This window comes from Manis pentadactyla, chromosome 9 (assembly GCF_030020395.1).
Source record: "Manis pentadactyla isolate mManPen7 chromosome 9, mManPen7.hap1, whole genome shotgun sequence".
Classification (NCBI taxonomy): domain Eukaryota; kingdom Metazoa; phylum Chordata; class Mammalia; order Pholidota; family Manidae; genus Manis; species Manis pentadactyla.
This window is the reverse complement of record NC_080027.1, coordinates 68,223,874-68,243,198: the sequence shown is the minus strand read 5'-3', so window position 1 is coordinate 68,243,198 and position 19,325 is coordinate 68,223,874. Positions and strand designations below refer to the sequence as shown.

Here is a 19,325-nt window from a genome sequence, read left to right as displayed (position 1 = left end):
GGAGTCTAGGGTTCCAAAAGGGATCTTGTTACATAAGGCTTGAATCCCGGGGCGGGGAACCAGAGTCGGAAAAGGGGAATTTTTCAATCTTGCGATGCAGTAGTATTCAGGAACCTCAGCACTGCTGGAAGCGCAGAGGAGAACCAGCTTTCAGCAAGCACCCTCACCCGGCGGCCTGGGGCCGCCCATCCCGCTCTCGCGATGCCAGCCAGGCCTCGCCCTCCCGACTCCCGGGGGCGCCAACCCCACCCGCTTCTCCACCCGCCGGGCCCCGCCCTTCCGCCTGTAGAGCGTCTTTCGTCATTTCCTGTGGGTCTGCAGGCGAAGGGAGAAGATGGCGGCCCTGGGGGAACCCGTGCGGCTGGAGCGGGGTGAGTGCAGCTGAGGCTGAGACCGAGGTGGGCGGAGGGGGTGGAGAAGTGCCGTGTCCCCGGAGGAGAGGAAGGTGACTCAGGCTGCGAGAGCTGGTGCCAGGCCGTCTCGCGCTGGAGCCGGTGACCGACGTCGCCGCGCGGGGCCGACCCCCGGAGGGCGCCTGCGGTGCCCTGAGTGCCACCCAGACCTCTCCTCTATTCGCGTGGGCAGTCCTGGGGCACAGCGCAGCGAGACCCTTCCTGCCCGCGCTCACGGGCGCTCCCTGGGAGCGCGCGGCGGACACGGCGTTCAGGACGTGTCGTCCGGGGAGGCAAGCACCGCGCGCCCAGACCGACAGACCGCGCACGAGCCCCGGGTCCCCGCCTTCACACAGAGATCACGTCCTGGGCGCACAGCACGTTCCTAGAAATCCTCGTACTCACGCACAGACTCTAACGTCACCTTCATCACATCACTTGTATTTGTCTTGGGGTATTTCCTCGCTTTGGTGCCCCTCCCAGGGAGGGAGAAGGTGCTTTGGTCTTGGGAAGGTTACACAACTAGCTGGAATAGTGGTGGATTGTAAAATACTCGGAAGTTTTATTCCTTCTTTACATCCTACAACTGCTAACTGGCGGCTTGCTTGCCTTTTAAAGTAGACTGTCAAGATAAATAAAATCTGTTATCCTGAGTTTATTAAGAGACAGAAAAGCCAGTGAAAATACGTGGTTCTGCCCTTAGCGGGATTCTGTTTCAGATTTTCACCATTCTGCTCATTCCTCCCCAAATCCTTCATGTCAAACAATCCCAAGCAGGCTTTTGACACAACATATTAGAAGTTTGGGTAAGAGTCAAGAAGTACAAACTAAACATTTTGAGTAGTACTAGTAGTAAAGTATAGGAGGGAGATTGAAAATGTCTTGCAAATATTAACATTGCAGTTACAGTCCAAATATTAGTGACTTCTGCTCTAAAAAGGGAGTACATTTTTAGAATTACTGTATTGAGAGAAACCTCTTTCCTCTTATCTTCACACACATGTGCACTTAACACATTTTATTCTTTATGGTGTACTGTGCGCAAGCCTCTTTATTAATGATATTGTTTCCCTGCAGCACCCCAAACTATGGATTAAAGTATTTTTTATGAGGAGTAGCTATTCTGGGAAGACTTGCTCACTTAGGCCTAAGACTGTGATATCTTCATTCGAATCACAAAGGCACTGAGCGTAGATGGGAACAAAAATGTTAACAGGAGTAGGGGTTTTTCTTTGAAAACCAACTGTAGGGTTCTGACATATTGTCACTCTTTGTATTTTGAAGGGCAGAACAACATAGGAAGCCTCACCCCTGGCAGTTAGTATCACCCCTGGCAGTTAGCCTTGTTGGTCATGGCTTTGGTTTTTGCTGTTTCAGAGTTCTTGTCAGTTCCACAGTAAAATGCACAGCACCTTAGTAGAATGAATTACTAGAGGATGCTATTTAGCATGTTACAGTACAAATTATAATGTATGTCATTACAAAGTCAGGTCGTATCACCTGTTTCTTATTTAGGATTGTGTTCAACAAACTAGTAAACTCCCAGTGGTCCTGCATATAAAATTAGTGCATGTGCTCAAGATTGCGCATGCCTTCTAAATCATCAAAACATGATTCAGTGGAACACATTTAAGCACATATTAGGAACAGCTTAGGTTCAGTAAAGAGTATTTTACTTTTTTCCATTTTTTGTTAATTGGGAATTTTTGTGTAGCTTACATATTGTAACTTTGCATATCAAAATAACTGATGAACCAGCATGTCCCATTGTTGGGACAGCAGAATGGGGAAAGTCTGTTTCCAGTGCATTTGATTAATATCGGTTTAAGCTTTTATTACCTGAAATTGAAAAGTCTATTTTTTTCTTCACTACATTTATTCCTAGTTTTCCAGCTGCAAATACAAAGTTGTATTAATTCTTTTTTTTTTTTTTTAAGTTCCAGTCCTCTGGTGTAATAAAAAATTCAGAACTTATTCCACTTAAAAGGAAGCAAGGAATAGTAGGATAATAGGTACTGGAGCCCTCTGGGGTATGAAAAGTTAAGAAAAATAAAAGTGGAGATAGTCATTAACTGTTTCAATTTAACTCTGAGTCTTATAAAATTTCTTAATTCATAAAACACTTATCCTCTCACTCCTCAGTGAGAATTGCCTAATTTGCTTAACATGTTTGTATAAGTGTGTCAGACCCCTTAATATTTCTTATGATTAATTAGTGCTGAAGTAACATAACATTTGTGCTTGATACATGCCAGGCCTTTTTTCATGTATTTTGCATTTTGTCTTATTTGTCAGATAATAATAATAAAGGAGGTACTGTTACTTTCCTTTTGCAGTGGAGAAAATGAGACAGGGATCTTGCCCAAGATCACACAGCTAGCATTGAGACCAGACAAAACTGATTGTTTTTCTATTTTGTAAACACATGATTGAGCTTGTCTTAATTAAAACAGTGTTAGTGATCCTAAGTTGAAAACAGAGCGATTTTATTCATTTGTACCATTGTTTTAAATGTGTCCCTGCCACTAACTGCATGTTATTGAGCAGTTTATATCTACACATATAGTTTGTTTTACTTCGGGAAATGAGGAATTTCACCAGCACATAGTGTTTGTACTCTTAAGTGCTTTGATTAATATATGTAAATTTTTATTTACTAAATAGTTCCCAGTGATACTTGCAGTTTTTCTGAAGCAATACAATGTTTATGTGCCTTATGACACTTGAGCCCCAGTCCTTTCTTGTGACATTTAGTATTTTATATTCAATTTTTCTGTCCCTCAGAGATGCTGTTTTCCAGATTTTGCATGTGTGCAACATCAGTATTTCTTCCTAATGTACTGTAAAATTTAGCATTTCTATCTGATTTCGTATTCCCACCCCTTATATGTGTATTCAAACACACCCTCCCCTCACCCCACAAGAGCTCACACTTTTGTTCCCGTACCGTGTTCTACATTTTTCTATTTAGTCTTTGAGGAATGAATTATAACTGCTACACTGTTACATAGGCATTTAGAGAATCTTCAGAGAAAATTGTTTTTCAGAGTGTGTTTGTTTAACTCTAGATATTTGTAGAGCAATTGAATTGTTGGAAAAATTGCAAAGGAGTGGAGAGGTACCACCCCAGAAACTTCAGGCTTTACAAAGAGTTCTTCAAAGTGAATTCTGCAATGCCGTAAGAGAGGTGAGTAGATGGAATTAACATTTACTAAAACCTTAAGTTTAATTAGGTAAGAGAATACTCTGAAATTTGGGTTCAGAATTTCTTAAGAAAACAAATTTTAGAAAAACATTAGAACCTGCCTCTCATTTTTGGAATTTCTAATAGAAAATCATTTTACAAAGATGCGTGACTTTGCCTAAAGTTTTAACACATTTCTAAACTTCACGTAGAACTCAAACATGCTATATTCTGAAATTTAAACTTTTTCAATGATAACTTTGGGTTTTACAGGTTTATGAACATGTCTATGAGACTGTGGACATCAGTAGCAGCCCTGAAGTGAGAGCTAATGCAACTGCAAAGGTAAACTTTTTCATTTACTAAAAGTGAGAGAATTCTTCATAAATGAGAGGTTTAAATTTGCAGTTATTAGATTCACGATAGGCTTATTTGAAAAACAACATAGTATCTTTCAAAGTACACCACACTTTTCAAGTACTAAAAAACGGCTTTTTTTTATTGACTTAGCAAAAGGTATTCTATTATGCAATTTACATAATGCATTAAAAACACTTGCACACAAATATATAGTTGTTATATACCATATACATATTATATCATTAGTTATGTAAATTTTCATCAAAATTCCAAGGTATGAATTATCCTCATATTATTGCTGAGAAAGCATCAGATTAGGTTATTTGTCTCAAACCACACACACAGTAAATTACATAGATCTCGGGTACTTCCCCAGATTGCTCTTTGCTTTCTCCTCTACCTAAGCTCTTCAAATGAAGGGTAATGTCAGTAGTCAGTTAGCTCATCAGAGCTTCAGGTGGTAGGGCTTAATGTGCTTTTCTGTAACAGTATTTTCCTCAGATAATTACAGCATTGACATCAGTGTGCATCATTTGTGGTTAGAATAAGTTAACATCAGCAGTAGGTGACTTATACTAGAATTAGTCATTAGAAGGTAAACGATCTGGTTCCAACAGGAACTGAATCTTGTGTTGAATATGAACACTTAGACATGGGTATATTTTAACAGTGTAAAAAAAACACATAGAAACTTGGCTTTAACTCTTGAGTAGTGTGTCCTTCATAGTTTATTGAATTTCTGAGCCTTAGTTCCATCATGGGGCCTCTTTTAGAGCTTGGAACTTAGCAGTATGCAATAAATCTTACTTCCTTCCTCTCTCCCTTCCCATTTTTGTTCATGCATCCTGATCCATCATGAAAATGGTACCAGATTACTTAGTTACCTTTAAAAGCAGAATTAAAAAAAAAAAAATCTCAACATTGTGGTAGAATTAGCCTAGATTAGTCTAAATTTGAAAATCCTAAGAAAGTCGCTCTTTCATCCTCTGTGGGGTTTTAGTAATAACTCGGTATATAATTAAAGCAATAAAAAAGCATGCTGACTATATGTAGCCCTCTTTTTCTCAATACTGAGTTATTTCTTAATGAGTTAGTTATTTAACACAGCTGACCCTTGAACAATGTAGGGGTTAGGGGTACTGACTCTGTTGCAGTTGAAATCCATGTACAACTTTTGACTCCCAAAAACTCAACTATTAATAGTCTACTGTTGACTAGAAATCTTGCCAATAACAAATAGTGAACACATACTTTGTATGTCATATGTATTACATACTATGTTCTTAAAGTAAGCTGGAGAAAAGGTGTTTTTTTTTTCAAATTGTTTCAAATCTCCAAAAAGTGTTCTAATATATTTATAGAAAAAAAAATCCTCATGTAAGTGAACCTGCACAGTTCAAACCCATGTTGTATATAGTACAGATAGTACAGCAGCTCAAATGACTGTATATAAGGATCAGTACATCCTTATAGGGTGTCATGTAGGTAGGTTGTATCCTGAATAAAGGCCCCTGAAGGAGCCAGGCTATCCAGCCCTAAGATCTGGGCTGCTGGCATGCTGAGGGGGGTGGGCGGGGCAGGTGGGGGTTCTCTTTAATGTACTCCAGTGTTAATCTGCCCAGCAAGCCTGCTTGCCAAGAGCTGCACAAAAGTTCTGGACACTGGGTGGACTAGGAGTGACCCAAATAATCTCAGTACTTCCTGCAGAGGCCCAGAGTATGCTTCCCAGGCTTCCTGTCTAAAACCACTCAGCTTACCTTCTCATTGCCATTGAGATTTGTGGACATTCAAACACCAAAAGTATGTATCTCAAAAGTGTTTTTTTAAAAAAAGACAAAAATAACTGAAGTAAACAAAGGTCATATTTTAAAATATGTACTTTCAGGCCACTGTTGCTGCATTTGCTGCTAGTGAAGGACATTCACATCCTCGAGTTGTTGAACTACCAAAAACAGAAGAAGGCCTTGGGTTCAATATTATGGGAGGCAAAGAACAAAACTCTCCAATCTATATATCTCGAATAATTCCAGGTGGAATTGCTGATAGACATGGGGGCCTCAAGAGAGGAGATCAACTCCTTTCTGTTAATGGAGTGGTAAGGATCAATCTTACTTCTCTTTGTAGTAGTGCCTTGTAACCACTTGGGGGTGTGTTTGAGTTACAGAAGCAGAAGGTGTGTAGGGGAGAAAAACCAAAAGAAACTTTTGTAGTTTAAAAATCCTTTGGGGGAATCCTAGGTGGTATGTTTTGGTACAGTGATACTTTTTAAAACACTTTAGTGTGTTTTGCATCTTTTCCAATTTAAACTAGTGCTTATGTGATTTTTATGAAGTAACTGAGTTCTCTGGTAGGTAAGGCAGTACATTAAATTTGAAGTCTACCCTCGTTTTAGTCTTACGGAATAGCAGTTGCTTGATTTACTTCTGACTTAGTGAAATAGTAGGCCATATAGATTGATATTTGGAATAATAACTATTTGAAATTAAAAACCAGTTCCTGGACTACAAACAGTATGATTCAGTAGAGGATTTCACACTGATTGAAATTATAAAGCAGGATTATTTCATAGGTTTATAGTGTTGGAATGATGCAACATTAAAGATTTTTTGCTTAAATGTATTTTAAACATTTGCATTTTGAATGAGTTACAAAACCTAGATACTAATTGTGTATATGTATGTGTGTTTTTTTTCCCTAGAGTGTTGAAGGAGAACATCATGAAAAAGCTGTAGAACTTCTGAAAGCAGCCCAAGGAAAAGTTAAATTAGTAGTACGATATACACCCAAGGTCTTAGAAGAAATGGAATCACGCTTTGAGAAAATGAGATCTGCAAAACGCAGGCAACAGACCTAATGCAGTTCAAAACTTTATATTCCATTTTGCTTTCAGCTAGAGAAGTTTGCCTTGTGACCTACTGATGGCTGCAATGCCAGTGATTATAAATAACAGAAACTTCCCTTGAAATCCTCCTTGCCATTTTATAAATGCCTATTTTAACATCATTTATTGTTCCAGAGATACATACTCTTTTTTCTGATAAGAAGTAAAAGGTGATGAGGGCAATTCTGTCCTGCTGTTTTTACAGGCCTTTTTCAAACGCAGATTTTATCATAAAATTGTTATAGATTTTTAAAAATGCTTTTTTAATATTAAAATGTACTTTTACATTCTTAATCTTCTTTTAGAAAAAAAGATTTTCTTCATTTGGCTGCTTATTTAAAAATAACTGTTCTCCAATTCTTTTTTTGCTTAACTTTTTTTTTAACCTGGAAAATTTCTTTATGGTTTTCCAAGAAATTAAACATAGCAACTTCAGCTACAGCAGTTCCTTACATTATAAATGTTAACATCACTACTGCATTTTGTACTTTAAACACACACATAATATATAATCAGTGGTAAATCATAACTCAGCACAGTGGAAGTTTTTTACTTTTATTTAGACATAATGAATATTCATTTATACTAATTTATACAAGTAAGTTTTTAAACACTGATACTGTCATTGCTAAATATGTATTCTTCCATAATGTTTGAGCAGTGAGGCAAGAGGTTTGATTGTTAGCATTACTGATTATGTCTCTTTATATTCAACAACATGTCATAAATTACAAATGCAAAAACAGGTTCAGGTTTCATCTTGTGCAAATTTTCTTAATGCTATTCTTTTTATTTTAATATATTTCTTATGTTTTGGTACTTCCATTTGTAGAGATGAGCCAGTTTCCCAGTGGTGGGGAATAGCAGAAACAAAGAAGGAAAAGTAAAACCTTTGACCTCACTAGCCTAATGAGTTACACACTCTTACTAACTTGATTCTAAAAATTGATTTTAATAGGAAGAAGGTAGAATATATTTAAGATATATAGAAATTATGAGGTGATGTACTCATAAGAATCTGCAGACTCTGTCAAAATGAGTAGGAACTTTTCCATATTAAAATTGTTGGATTTAGAGATGTGATCTTCATTTCAATGATTCAAATATGGTGGTGGGAATTAGGAGATGTACTTCCATTTGTCCACTGGATGTCACTATTTTACTGAAAGGCAGCTATTCAGCGTTTCACTGTGACTGAGATCTTCTTTAAAGGCTGAAATTAAAGAGTTGAGGTTCATTTTCAGTCACAATTTACAGGAATATTTGTACGGTTTAAAAAATTTTTAAGTGACAAATGAAAAATAATGGATTGAAATATGTAAGGAATTTTGCATTATTATTGACCCTGTGTAAAAAGTGGGCATTTTTAAACATTACTTCAGGAAGAATAGAAATGCATATCTTTTTTCTGCATGTTTGTGATTACTGTTAGTCTTAAAAGATTATTCCAGTTTTCAGTGATCTTCAGAATAAAATCAATCAGCATTGTTATTTATCATTTAGGTATTGAACACTGGATTGCATGGTTGAATGTGTCTTTAGTCCACTACAAAATATGCTTGTATTGATAGGATCATGTTGTAAAAGTGTCTGTTTTCAAAATTGATGTTTTTAAAACATTGAGACCAAAGTAGTGTAGAAGTAGTATGGACTTAATTTAACTGTAAAATTATTAGAGGTATTTGTTGTAGAGCTTTATATATTGAAGAGAGGTTTTGGTGCATATAAAAGCAGTAATAATATTGTTATGCTTGTGTTCTTGCATTATAGGGTAAGTAAACCCTGAAGAAATCTTATTTTAGTATAGCTACAGCTGCAGTAGCTTTTAAGGGTGTGTCAACATTTCATTATAAATTACAGCTTCTGGGTTCAGTATCTCAGCTGTTTCAGAACTTTCAGCCAAGTTAAATCTTTTTTGGTGTTGAAACTTAGTAAGTTGAGTAAGCTGGGTTTTTTTTTTTCTACAGTAATCCACAATCTGTTCTTTGTGTGGGTTGGCACTTATTTATAATTCTTAAAATAAGGATAGCTTAAAGGAGCCAAATACAGTAATTTTGTGTGCTACTGTTGAGCATGAGTAGCAGTAGTTTGTTTTCATTAATGCAGTTTTCACAGCATATCCCAGAATTTTAAATCTTGACCATTGAAAAATCAGTCATTCAGTGGCAAAGATGCACAGTAGTGGTCTAGTATATTGAGGAAATGAAGGGAATTTTGTTTTACAAATAAATGTATAATCATGAATATAACTAGGCACATAGTTTATAGTAGGTTTTTTACTTTTAAATTAAAATTATCCTCCATCTCCAATTTCCATTTATTTTCTTCATATTTAAAAATGGGTTGATTGATTCTCAACCTTAGCTGCATATTAGAACACCCTGCAAAACATTAAAAACTGAGTTCTGTGCCACACCAACTGAATCAGACTATCTGAGGGTGGATCTAGGTGCTTATTTTTTAAAGCTTTCCAGGTGGTTCTAAAGGACATGTAGGATAGAGGCCCACTAGTTTCCCCCTTTATAAAATGTTGTAATTACACTGGGCTCTGTTTGGAACTATCAGAATAGAACGATTGAAATTATAGCTACCATTATGTAGCTGCAAATATAGTAATTGGTTGTATTTCTTAGTAATTTCTTTAGTAATGAAAGACTTGACATTCCTTATTTAGGAAGTAATTAGTCCACCTTTTCATTTTTTTTAAAATAAAATTTGCCAGTAATTTAAGAGTAAACTTTTAATGTCTGTCACCTTTCTGCCCCCCCGTGCCTTTAAAACTTAAAGAAATGTTTATTATTTGAGAAAGCATGTTTAGAAATTGCAGATAATAAATACATCATTGATATCTTAAGATGACCACTTTATCCATTAGTATAATACTAGATTATAATGGCTTAATTCTTTGGGGTTTGATAATTCAGATATTTCTTAAAATTTTGTCTTCCTTTTCTAAATTTTTAGAGTTATTTTGCTTGAGTACTTAAGTAGTTTGGCTTTAAGTACTTTGTTTACAACATAAATGGATATAATGGCATTTAATAGAGATGGCTATGGCTTATCTGAAAAGAATGTCAGCATGACTTGATGTAGACTTCAGAGAATACTTGTATGTGATTTATAGTGTGGAATGATCATTGAATATCAAGGACTCTGGTCATTGTATTTCCTGAATAAATGTGTGTTTACAAATTTTCTAACTTATATTTTGTTGTCTCTTCTGCTAACAATATAGTTTTTTACTTTTTATTGTCCAAAATTTCACTAATGATGTTTTTTGAAAGGGTGTTGCAGTTAGGTGATGGTTAAGTAATGGAAAAAGACAAATTGCTTGCTCATTAACTTTCAAGACCTTCTAAACTAATTGGTATTTGGACATAGTTTAAAAAATATTAGCAAACAATATGTTTCTACTTTAATTCTTTAGTTTGAGGTAAAGAAATATAATACCCAAAAATGGGTTTAATATTTTTTCAATAGATGACTTCATTTCCCAGTTTAATACTGATTCTAAGACTTGTTTAAAATAAATTTGTAATATGTTCTTGTTCTTTGGACTTGAAAAAAAATCAGTATAACCACACAATGTGTTTCTGAAAGCTATGTATAAAATAACTTGTAAATGAGGTAGAAACAGTCTGGTGGTTGCTGGAATGAAACTTTAAATCCTCTATTTTGCTTTGTCTTTCATAAAATATAACTACAGAAAAATTTCTCTTGTGTAATTTGGGGACAGGCATCATGGCATGTGACTGAGCACAGAATTTGGAGCCTGACATCCCTGGGTTGAGTCTTGTGTAACCTAAGCTTAAGTACTTACCTTCTCTGTGCCTTAGTTCCCTCATTTGTCCTGAGTAATAAGAATGAATGCCTGTAACTGTTACATCCTTATCTGTAAAAGCTCCTAGAAAGGCCTCTGGCATAGTAAGTGCTGTTTGTGTTTGCTATTATTTTCATGTAAAGTAGCTTCAGGACCTTATTATCTAAAGGAAGACATTGTGGCCAATTAAAATTATCAAGTTCGGGAAACAGATGACTTTTAAATTATGCTTGAAAACTTTATAAGGAAAAAGATGTATAAAAAATTTTCAGATTTCTGTCTACTCTGATGAAAGAAACTCATGGAATTCTAAAATTAGTGGGGTGTTTGGGGTTGAGGATTGAGGCCACATTCAGAATGAAAATCGTAAGTCCAAGTAAGGGATTTGTTCATTCAGAAATAATTTGTAGGAAGGGTGTAGCCTAGCACTAGACAATGGATTGCTAGAATGTGTCAAATAATGCAGGGTGTCACTCATCATCATGAGTTTTTAATAAGTATGAAAATGTACCAAGCAACAAGGGGTAAACAAGCAATTATTGTTTGCACTCAATTTCTTCAAAATTCTAGTAAACCAGAATACCCATTCTCTAAATCTCAGTTTTGCTGTTATTATCAATTACTCTGATTTTAATGAAGTAGTGACCCAATTTTTTGTACAGTTACTTCTTTGGTGGCAGATAACCTCCACCTGATGAAATTTTTAAGAGTTAATTCTATATACAGAGCAAAAGGTAAATTCATACAGAACCCATTTGTAAATTTTATTTTTAGTGTAAGATTTTTTTTAAAAAAAGACATGCTTCATGTCAACAACAAGGTATGTGAAAGAACTTGTAATTCTCATCAACTACAAAAGTACATTTTAGACATGAGGTCTGGTTCTTGTAAAAAGTTTTCTTTAGAAGAGGAAGTGTGGAAAAGTTCTAATTTGCTAGCAATTTCTACAGAATTGTTCTAACCAATTGGATAAAAAGAAGAAAATTTAGCCATTGGCTGCAGATAAACTCCTGTATATGGCAGCTGTCGCAAGTAACTCGTTTCATCAGAGAGTAACAAAAACCCAAATCTTCAGTCTTTTTTTTTACTTGTCAAATAAATTCAATCAGCAAGCATGAAATAGGGGACATTTTTTTGTTTCTGATATCTCTTATTTGACATACATTTAATCCCAGAGTTTAGATGCTAATGTTTGACTTTGCATTTTAAGGTGTTAGGGTTCAATTGTGTGCTCCCCCTGCCCCGCCCAAAAGATAGCTGTTGGAGTCCTAACCACCAGCACCTTAGGATGTAACCTTATTTGGAGAGAGATGTTTCTGCCAGCAACCCTTGCTCCAATTGGAATGTGGTGAGAATTTGCCCTCAGCCAGGGGTATTTTACCCTGTCAAGGTTTGCTGGCTCCTTATTCCTTATGGTCCACATGCCTGATGCAAAGCATTAATTGAACCAGAACTGATTATCTTCTCCATTCTTAAAACTTTCCATTTTATTTAGGATACAATCCAGGTATCTTGGCATGATTGAAAAGGTTCTGCATAATCCATTCTCCACTTCTCAAGCCTCATCTCATCCCCCTGCCCCACCTCTACTCCACACCAAATTCCCCTTGCTGGAAGGGGAAGACTTTCCTTCTGTTCTGGCTTGCTGCTCCTCACTTAGGTATAAGCTGAAACTACCACCTCTGTTAAGCTTTCTGTCCACTCCATCTAAAGGTAGGTTTCTCATCCTCTGTTAATACAGCAATACCTTGTTTTTATTACGTGCTCAATTGTGTCTTCCTGAGTTCCATGACAGAAGAATCACAAGTGTGTCATTTACATTTGTACCTCTATCACATAGCACAGTGCCGAAAACAGCATGGTGATTCGTTATATGTCTTGTTGAAGTAGCTTACTTTCCATAATTCCACAGGTAGAACAAGAACTTACACTGGAACCATATAAAAGCAGTAACAACAATGGGTGTATGTTAGGCACAGAATTAGTCAGCTGATCTTGATGTTAAAATAAATGTCCAAGAAAGGACCAAGATACTAAAGAGATAATACCTTTGTCAATCTTTTATCACCACTGTTAACATGCTGAGTTCATTTGTGGAGGATGACAATGAAAACTGCTTTAATATTTTGGTGTATGTAAAAATATTAATATCTGATTTTGAAAAAGAATGAAGGGTTTCTTTACTTGGGTATCACAACCACCAGAGCTACGTGAGGAGCTATGCACTGCTGACGAAGATCTAGTTTTTAAAATACCTGCTGTGAAATTTTAAATAGGAAGTATTAACAGATGAGATAATATAGTGGAAGAACACTAGGTTTAAGTTACCATTTTGCCACTTAACATGATCCTTGACTTCTAATTTCCTTGATGGCATAAGGGGGGGGATAGGTGGTTTCCAATTTTTTTTTTTTTTATTCATTAGGGAATTTCTCTCTTCAGCCAAAGCCTAATATGTAGTGACCAGAACTACTCTGGTTCAAGGAGGGAACCTGAGGCTGCCCCCTTAACCTTTCCCAGGCCCTAAAGCCTGGTAGTTTCAAAAATCTCTTGTAAATGATCTCTGAAGTCCATTCATGTTCTAAAGGTTTAGTGATGCTAAGATGCTATTGGTTTGACATGAATGATTTTTATCATATGATAAACTGCAGAAAGAAGCATTTGGTGTATCAGGAATATGGATAATAGCTGCCTTTCATTAGGCATCTACTAGGCACTGACCTAATCCTTAAAATCACGCAAGATAGTGGTTATCCCACTTGGACATTATCAGAAAAATTTTTTTCCCAGAATAACACTGTTATTGACCAATGTAACCAAGATTAAATCTCAAATTTGCTTTCATATGTGTTCATTTACCCCAATGCCAAGTGCACCTCCAACTAATTTTTTTCCTTTTATTTTATTTTCTTATGTTTTGAGGTGCTTTTTTTTGTTTAGATGTTTTCTGAGCTAGAGTCCTACGTCAGAGAAAAAAAAGAAACAGTGAATTATATCATATTCACTTGGACATTTTCGGGTTGGCATCTTTTCCCCAGAATATAGGTGTTACTATTCTATTAAATTGCACGAGCACATTGAAACCACTCTACCTCCTGGAATACTTTGTATCACACAAACTAGAAATAAGTAGGTTGTAACAATTTAAAAATTGTTAACTATAAATGCTATAGAAATAACAGCAATTTAAGTGAATTACAGCCATAGCAAAAAACTTTTTATAAAAAGCATTTTAATAGTTGCTTAAGAATGGTAGAAGGCACTAACTGAAAGAAATGACAGTGATAAAATTGGAAGAAGAAAGTTGGCAGTTATGTTTCTGTTCATTTCAATAAAATGAATTTGATTTTGAGTCTCATCTTGGTAGAAATCATAAAATTCATTAATTCATTAACTCAATGTGTATTTATTAAATGTCCATTATACCCCAGGCAGGATACTTAGAATACAGCATAAACAAGACCAAATCATGCTGATAAAGAGCTCATTTCTGGGAGAGCCAGAAAAGCAAGAGAATAATGATCTTTCAGGTCATGATGAGTGTACAATGTCCAGCAGGACTGAGGGGTAGGAGAACCATGAGGAAAATAAAACTTGGATATGAAATCACTTGTCAAGTTTCACAACCAGTGATCCCACAGTCCCCTGTCATACTGGGTTGGCTGACACAGGCCCACCATATCTGAGCATCTAGCTTGTAGTTTTCCTCGAAACCTCCAAACAGCACCCGATGTGCTTCCCATAATGCTTACAGTCACTATAGCACTAATTTACTACAGCTCACTAATTTGCTAGCACTGGATAACTAAGTAAAGCACAGTCTGTGTGGTGATGAACCTGGCTTCTCCACTCGTTAGAACACCTAAGCACCAGCCCGTGTGGCCCAGCTCCTGCCTGCCTCTGCAGCCCTCACTCATGCTCTCTTTTCTCCATCTCCAACATGACAGGCCTGCACTTGCTGTTCCCTCTGCCTGAAATCCCCTTCCCCTGCTGCTGATCTGTATCTGTCTCTCTTGTAGGCCACTCCCTACCCCTGATCATAAGCTTCTTGAGGGCAGGCAGGACTCTTGTTTTATTCTCTATCATATGTCCAGAGCTGAGAACAGTGCCTGCACACAGTAGGCACATACTTATTGACAGAACAATATGAAAGAATGCTAGTTTAGGAAGAAAGGACAGGACAGGCCTCTCTGAGGAAATGACATTTGAAGAGAAAACTGAATGGGTGAACTGAAGTCACCCACGTGAAATATCTGAGGAGTTGGGGTTTTTGTAGGACCCAATAAACAGTATTTCCCAGAATGGTTCTGAATATGGCAGGAAGTAAAACAAATGAGTTAGTAGATGGGGACCAAAATATCACCTTTATTATTTATTCATTTATACTACAAATACTTGTTGAATATCTACAATGTGCCAGTCATATTCTAGGGCATAAGAGTACAAGGAGAAAAAAAAAACCTTTGCCTCATGGAGCTTACTTTTTGTTAAAGACTGGGCAGGTGTACTATCTAGTCTCGAGAAGAAAATGTGCTTCTCATATTAGCAAGCCTGACACCCCTACTCTGGGCAATAAATGAATTTTCATAATACCCATCCTGATGGGGCAGAGCTTGCTTACTCCCTAGATAGACAAAGGCAGAAGTGAGATTTCCTCCCAGATTTACAAACTAGATTCTCACTCTGTCTTGCATGTGTTTTCAAGGGCAGAAGCAGTTAAGAGTAGCCACTGAGATAGAAGTAAGACCTAGAAGGTGTGGTGTCCTCAAAGCCAGCTACAAACATGAACATACAAGCAATTCTTTGAGCATAATGGCTGGAAACCAAATTAAAATAAAAAATTTAAACCATTTAAGACATTTTAAAAATTTTCAAATATTGGCAGAATTGTAATTTTATTATATTTTTCTTTTAAATCTGATTATGGAGGGAAGGAGTCGGTAACACCTCCTTTTCTCACTTGCTTTTTGTAAATGCATAGAATCTCAGATTATATTGTGTAGGTATCACCTTTTTTTGGCCTACCTTTTAATATGTTACCACAAGGTGGCACCAAAGTGCTATTGTTTCTATTTTAGAATTTTCTAGCAGGTCTTGTTAACTAAAGATCAGGCCTAAGCTTAAAAATGTACCTCATCTGGCTTCTGGGTGGGTGAAGAGGTGGAAATGCTGGGAGAGTGGCATGCTTGGAGAGGGCATGGAAGCTCTGCACCCTTTCCCCTACCTTGTTCTCTGCATGCCTTCTGTTCACCCATCCCTGGGATATATAATCTAGTCATAGCCTAAGTACTCTGCTTGTTGCTGTCTTATGCCATTGGTCCACTCTGGTATTTTCCCTGTGACACTGCATGGCACACAGTGACCACCTCTCTAGAACCTACAACTGCTGCAGCCATTTGTGACTACCTGAGGATGAAGCCAACATTGAGGAGAGCAGAGAGAAGAGATGGAAAGAACCTGGGCCTTGATGACGCCACTGAGCAGCTGAGTCAACCTGCCCTGAGGCCTTATTATGTGAGAGAATAAATTATTTCATAGTGGGGGGGGGGTGGAAATGTACTTGAGCTTTTCTTTTATACTCAGAATTTTTATTTAAACATATTTTATAAAATTCAAAGCTTTGTAAATGAGGAGAGAAAACTCTGCAAACACACCCTAAAAGAAAACAAAACAGATCTATATAAATTATCAGATTGCATGAATATCTATCTAGGGCAAATAGGTTTTCAGGGACTGGGGGGGATGGAGAATGGATTTAGTACTGTTCTGGTCCTTCTACTAAGAATGAAGTAGGCTCAGTAGGCTCTGCATCTGCAGTTACCTTCACCAAGCTCAAACAGGATGTGTGATCAAAAGAAAAGTGCTTTCAGGAGGGAGCATGGCAAGTTCCTTAAATAAACCAAAGACCATCTGAGGCATTGAGATTATCTTGCTTTGTAAGACACAAAATTTGTCAAGCCTTTTCTCTTTTCCATGAAATTAAAAAGACAGATTTTAAATAATTTAAAAAATCGTCCTCAGATGATTAACCTGTAGACTGGCCTGCATTAAATTCTTCAGTCCCTATCAGAGTAGATTCTGAGGAGTAGGTGCGTACTAAATATCCTTTGAAAAAGAAATTCCAAAGAAAGTTGAAAAGCTTGACAGGTTTGTGTTATTTTGAAATATAAGGAGTTATTCAGATCAATATATAGGATGGAGTTACTATAATGTATTTATCATTTCAAGGTCCTCCAATGCTCTATCTCACTGAAATATTTTTAAAATTTCCTCACAGTGTTCTATGAACTGAATCCATATGATAATTTAACACTAACATGAGGGAAAAAAGAGTTTAATCAGTAGTACCAGGATTTGCCAACCAGACCCCAAGAACAGTGTTTTTGGCACCATCCTGACGCCCAGCACCCACGATGTAGTCTCCATAGCTGTCTTTGCTGTGCCCCCCCTTTCCAAAGTAATTTTGAAAATCATAGATGGTTGGTAGTTTGCCTATATTTTTAAAAACATTGCCTCAGAATTTTTTATATTTTGAAAATTATTTTAAAGACCTTAAACTTGTTCAAAACTTTAAAATTTTCTTTCTGACTGCCACTTCTATTTTGAAGAGAGTCACAGTAGACAGAAGGGTTTCTGAATTACCCAAAAGGTGTTTCTGAGTTTTTTTTTTCTTTGTGACAGTATTACATTCCCACAGGTCAGAAAAAGAAAGACAATTACAGAATGTCAAGTCTGCTTCTCTCTATCCTCTCACAGCTTCTTCTGGAGTCTAAAATCTCTTGTTGCCTTCTTTTCTGTATTTCTTTCTAAATATGTTCATGTAGACAAAGGAAAGCTTTCCAGGATATTTTAGTAGTGGCTGCAGAATAATCCCCAAGCCATTTGCACCCCCAACCTCAAGCACATTTCGTATATGCACATTTCTGTGGGATGCACAGATTTTGCACTGTGGTTCTCTGAAGTATGGTCTTATGTTGTGGTCTTTCTAAAATGTTTAAAATTTTACTTGGAATTTTGAAGGAGTGAAAAGGAATCCCATCCTGTAACTGAACTTTGTGTTAATGCTTTGTTCCTAACAAAGTCTCAGCATATCTAGGTGGTAATCTTCCTGGATTTTTATTCTGATTTTCCTTCCTTTATTTTTCTACCTCTTACAATGTCTGGTTTCTTTAACACTCATTTAACGCTTGCCAAGTTCAGTTTCTTGCTAGTAGTTTACTTATATACTCAGATCTTGGGATCCACATGCTTTTCTGTAATTTAGAACCTTGAGTCTCATTCTCCTGGGTTAGATCTGAAAGAAAAAAAATCAAAAAAGAAAATCAGATTTAGAAAGGATTAGGCATAAATAGGGAAATATTTCTGGTATTTTACCCATATGTTTTGAAATTTGGGGTTAATATTGGTCTTCAGAAGTTCTGAAAAAGAAATCTGACTCCTGGGTATCCACCCAGGTCAGGAGACTAAAACTTTTTGGTGATGTTTTGAAAAGGGCTGGGTTCAGGAATTGGTCTTCAGTCAGTAACATGGAAAGATTCAAGGGTGTTGGTCCTCACATCCCAAAGATCCAGCAGTTCTGCATAGGTGACAGTAGAGGAAAGAGGGCCCAGAAGCCCAAATTTGGCCCCACGTGCAGCTTAAAAGGATGTTTTTAATTTGTCAGCAATTTTGCGTTGCTATTTTTTGTGCTTCAAAAGAATCATTTGTACTTTAAATTATTCCTAAAAAATAGATACTATTTCCTGTGCACAATAGGACCACTTTAGGGACACTGAGACACAGAAGAAAAGGACAAGTGAATGAAAGTACCTATTTAAAACTGGGATAGAAAGATTGGAAGCTTTTAGGGCCCAATGTGGAATTTCCTCAATCCCAAAGCTCCAATTGCAAATAGCATTCTTTGTGTTAGAGTAGGTACATATCACCTATCTGATGAGCATGATATTCTTTTTTTATTCCCTGAATCTATCTTGTTCTGAAATGTTTATGTGTATATATGTACACAGAGACAGCCATAGTTATGTATGTGTGTGTATATATACAGATACATATATATTTTAATATATATATATTGAGCTTCTAATTTCAGGTGGTAGGTTTGGTACCTATGCTTTTATGAAGTTAAAAGCTGTTTTTCACAGGTCATGGAATGCATTCAAGTAAAAAATATTTGAGCGCCTTTTGGGTGGAAAGTAAGGTAAACCCTAAGTGTCCAAGACTCCTTCTGGGCCATTCTTTAAAGAAAGGGGGAATCTTTAAGTGTGTAATGAGCTCTTTTGGGCTCATGCTGCAATGTAATCTTCAGCATGAGTTCACTAAAGAGACCAGAAGTTTCAAGGTATTGATCTCAAGTTGGAAGGGAAGTGGGTCCCTCCAAATTTCACATGATCCTGCAAATAGTTTTCAAGAATAATCAGACTTCAATAAAGGGTTAGCACCTATTAAACAGGTTTGGGAAAAGATGGCCATGGGCCAGAACTAGTCCAACACCTGTTCTTACCTAAAAAATTTTATTGGAACATCACTCCATCTATATGTTGGGCCAGAACTAGTCCAACACCTGTTCTTACCTAAAAAATTTTATTGGAACATCACTCCATCTATATGTTAATGTATTATCTATGGTTGCATTCATGCTACAATGGCAGAGTTGAATAGTTGTGATAGAGACCATATAGCCCACGGAGC

The 19,325-nt window shown here is 36.8% G+C and overlaps 1 protein-coding gene across 1 annotated transcript; it reads left to right on the top strand.

Moving 5' to 3' along the window:
- Positions 1–247: 247 nt before the first annotated feature.
- LIN7C (lin-7 homolog C, crumbs cell polarity complex component) lies at positions 248–10,017 on the top strand. The gene is made up of 5 exons (XM_036879061.2): positions 248–371; positions 3,461–3,579; positions 3,850–3,921; positions 5,822–6,031; positions 6,635–10,017. The coding sequence occupies exons 1-5, from the start codon at positions 335–337 to the stop codon at positions 6,788–6,790; spliced, it is 594 nt and encodes a 197-aa protein (XP_036734956.1). The 5' UTR covers positions 248–334; the 3' UTR covers positions 6,791–10,017.
- The last annotated feature ends 9,308 nt before the right edge of the window (positions 10,018–19,325 follow it).

Coding starts and splice junctions, on each gene's coding strand:
- LIN7C (XM_036879061.2), top strand. CDS start 335: ATGGCGGCCCTGGGGGAACCCGTGCGGCTGGAGCGGG. Junction 372..3,460: donor ACCCGTGCGGCTGGAGCGGG/GTGAGTGCAGCT, acceptor GTTTAACTCTAG/ATATTTGTAGAGCAATTGAA. Junction 3,922..5,821: donor GAGCTAATGCAACTGCAAAG/GTAAACTTTTTC, acceptor ATGTACTTTCAG/GCCACTGTTGCTGCATTTGC.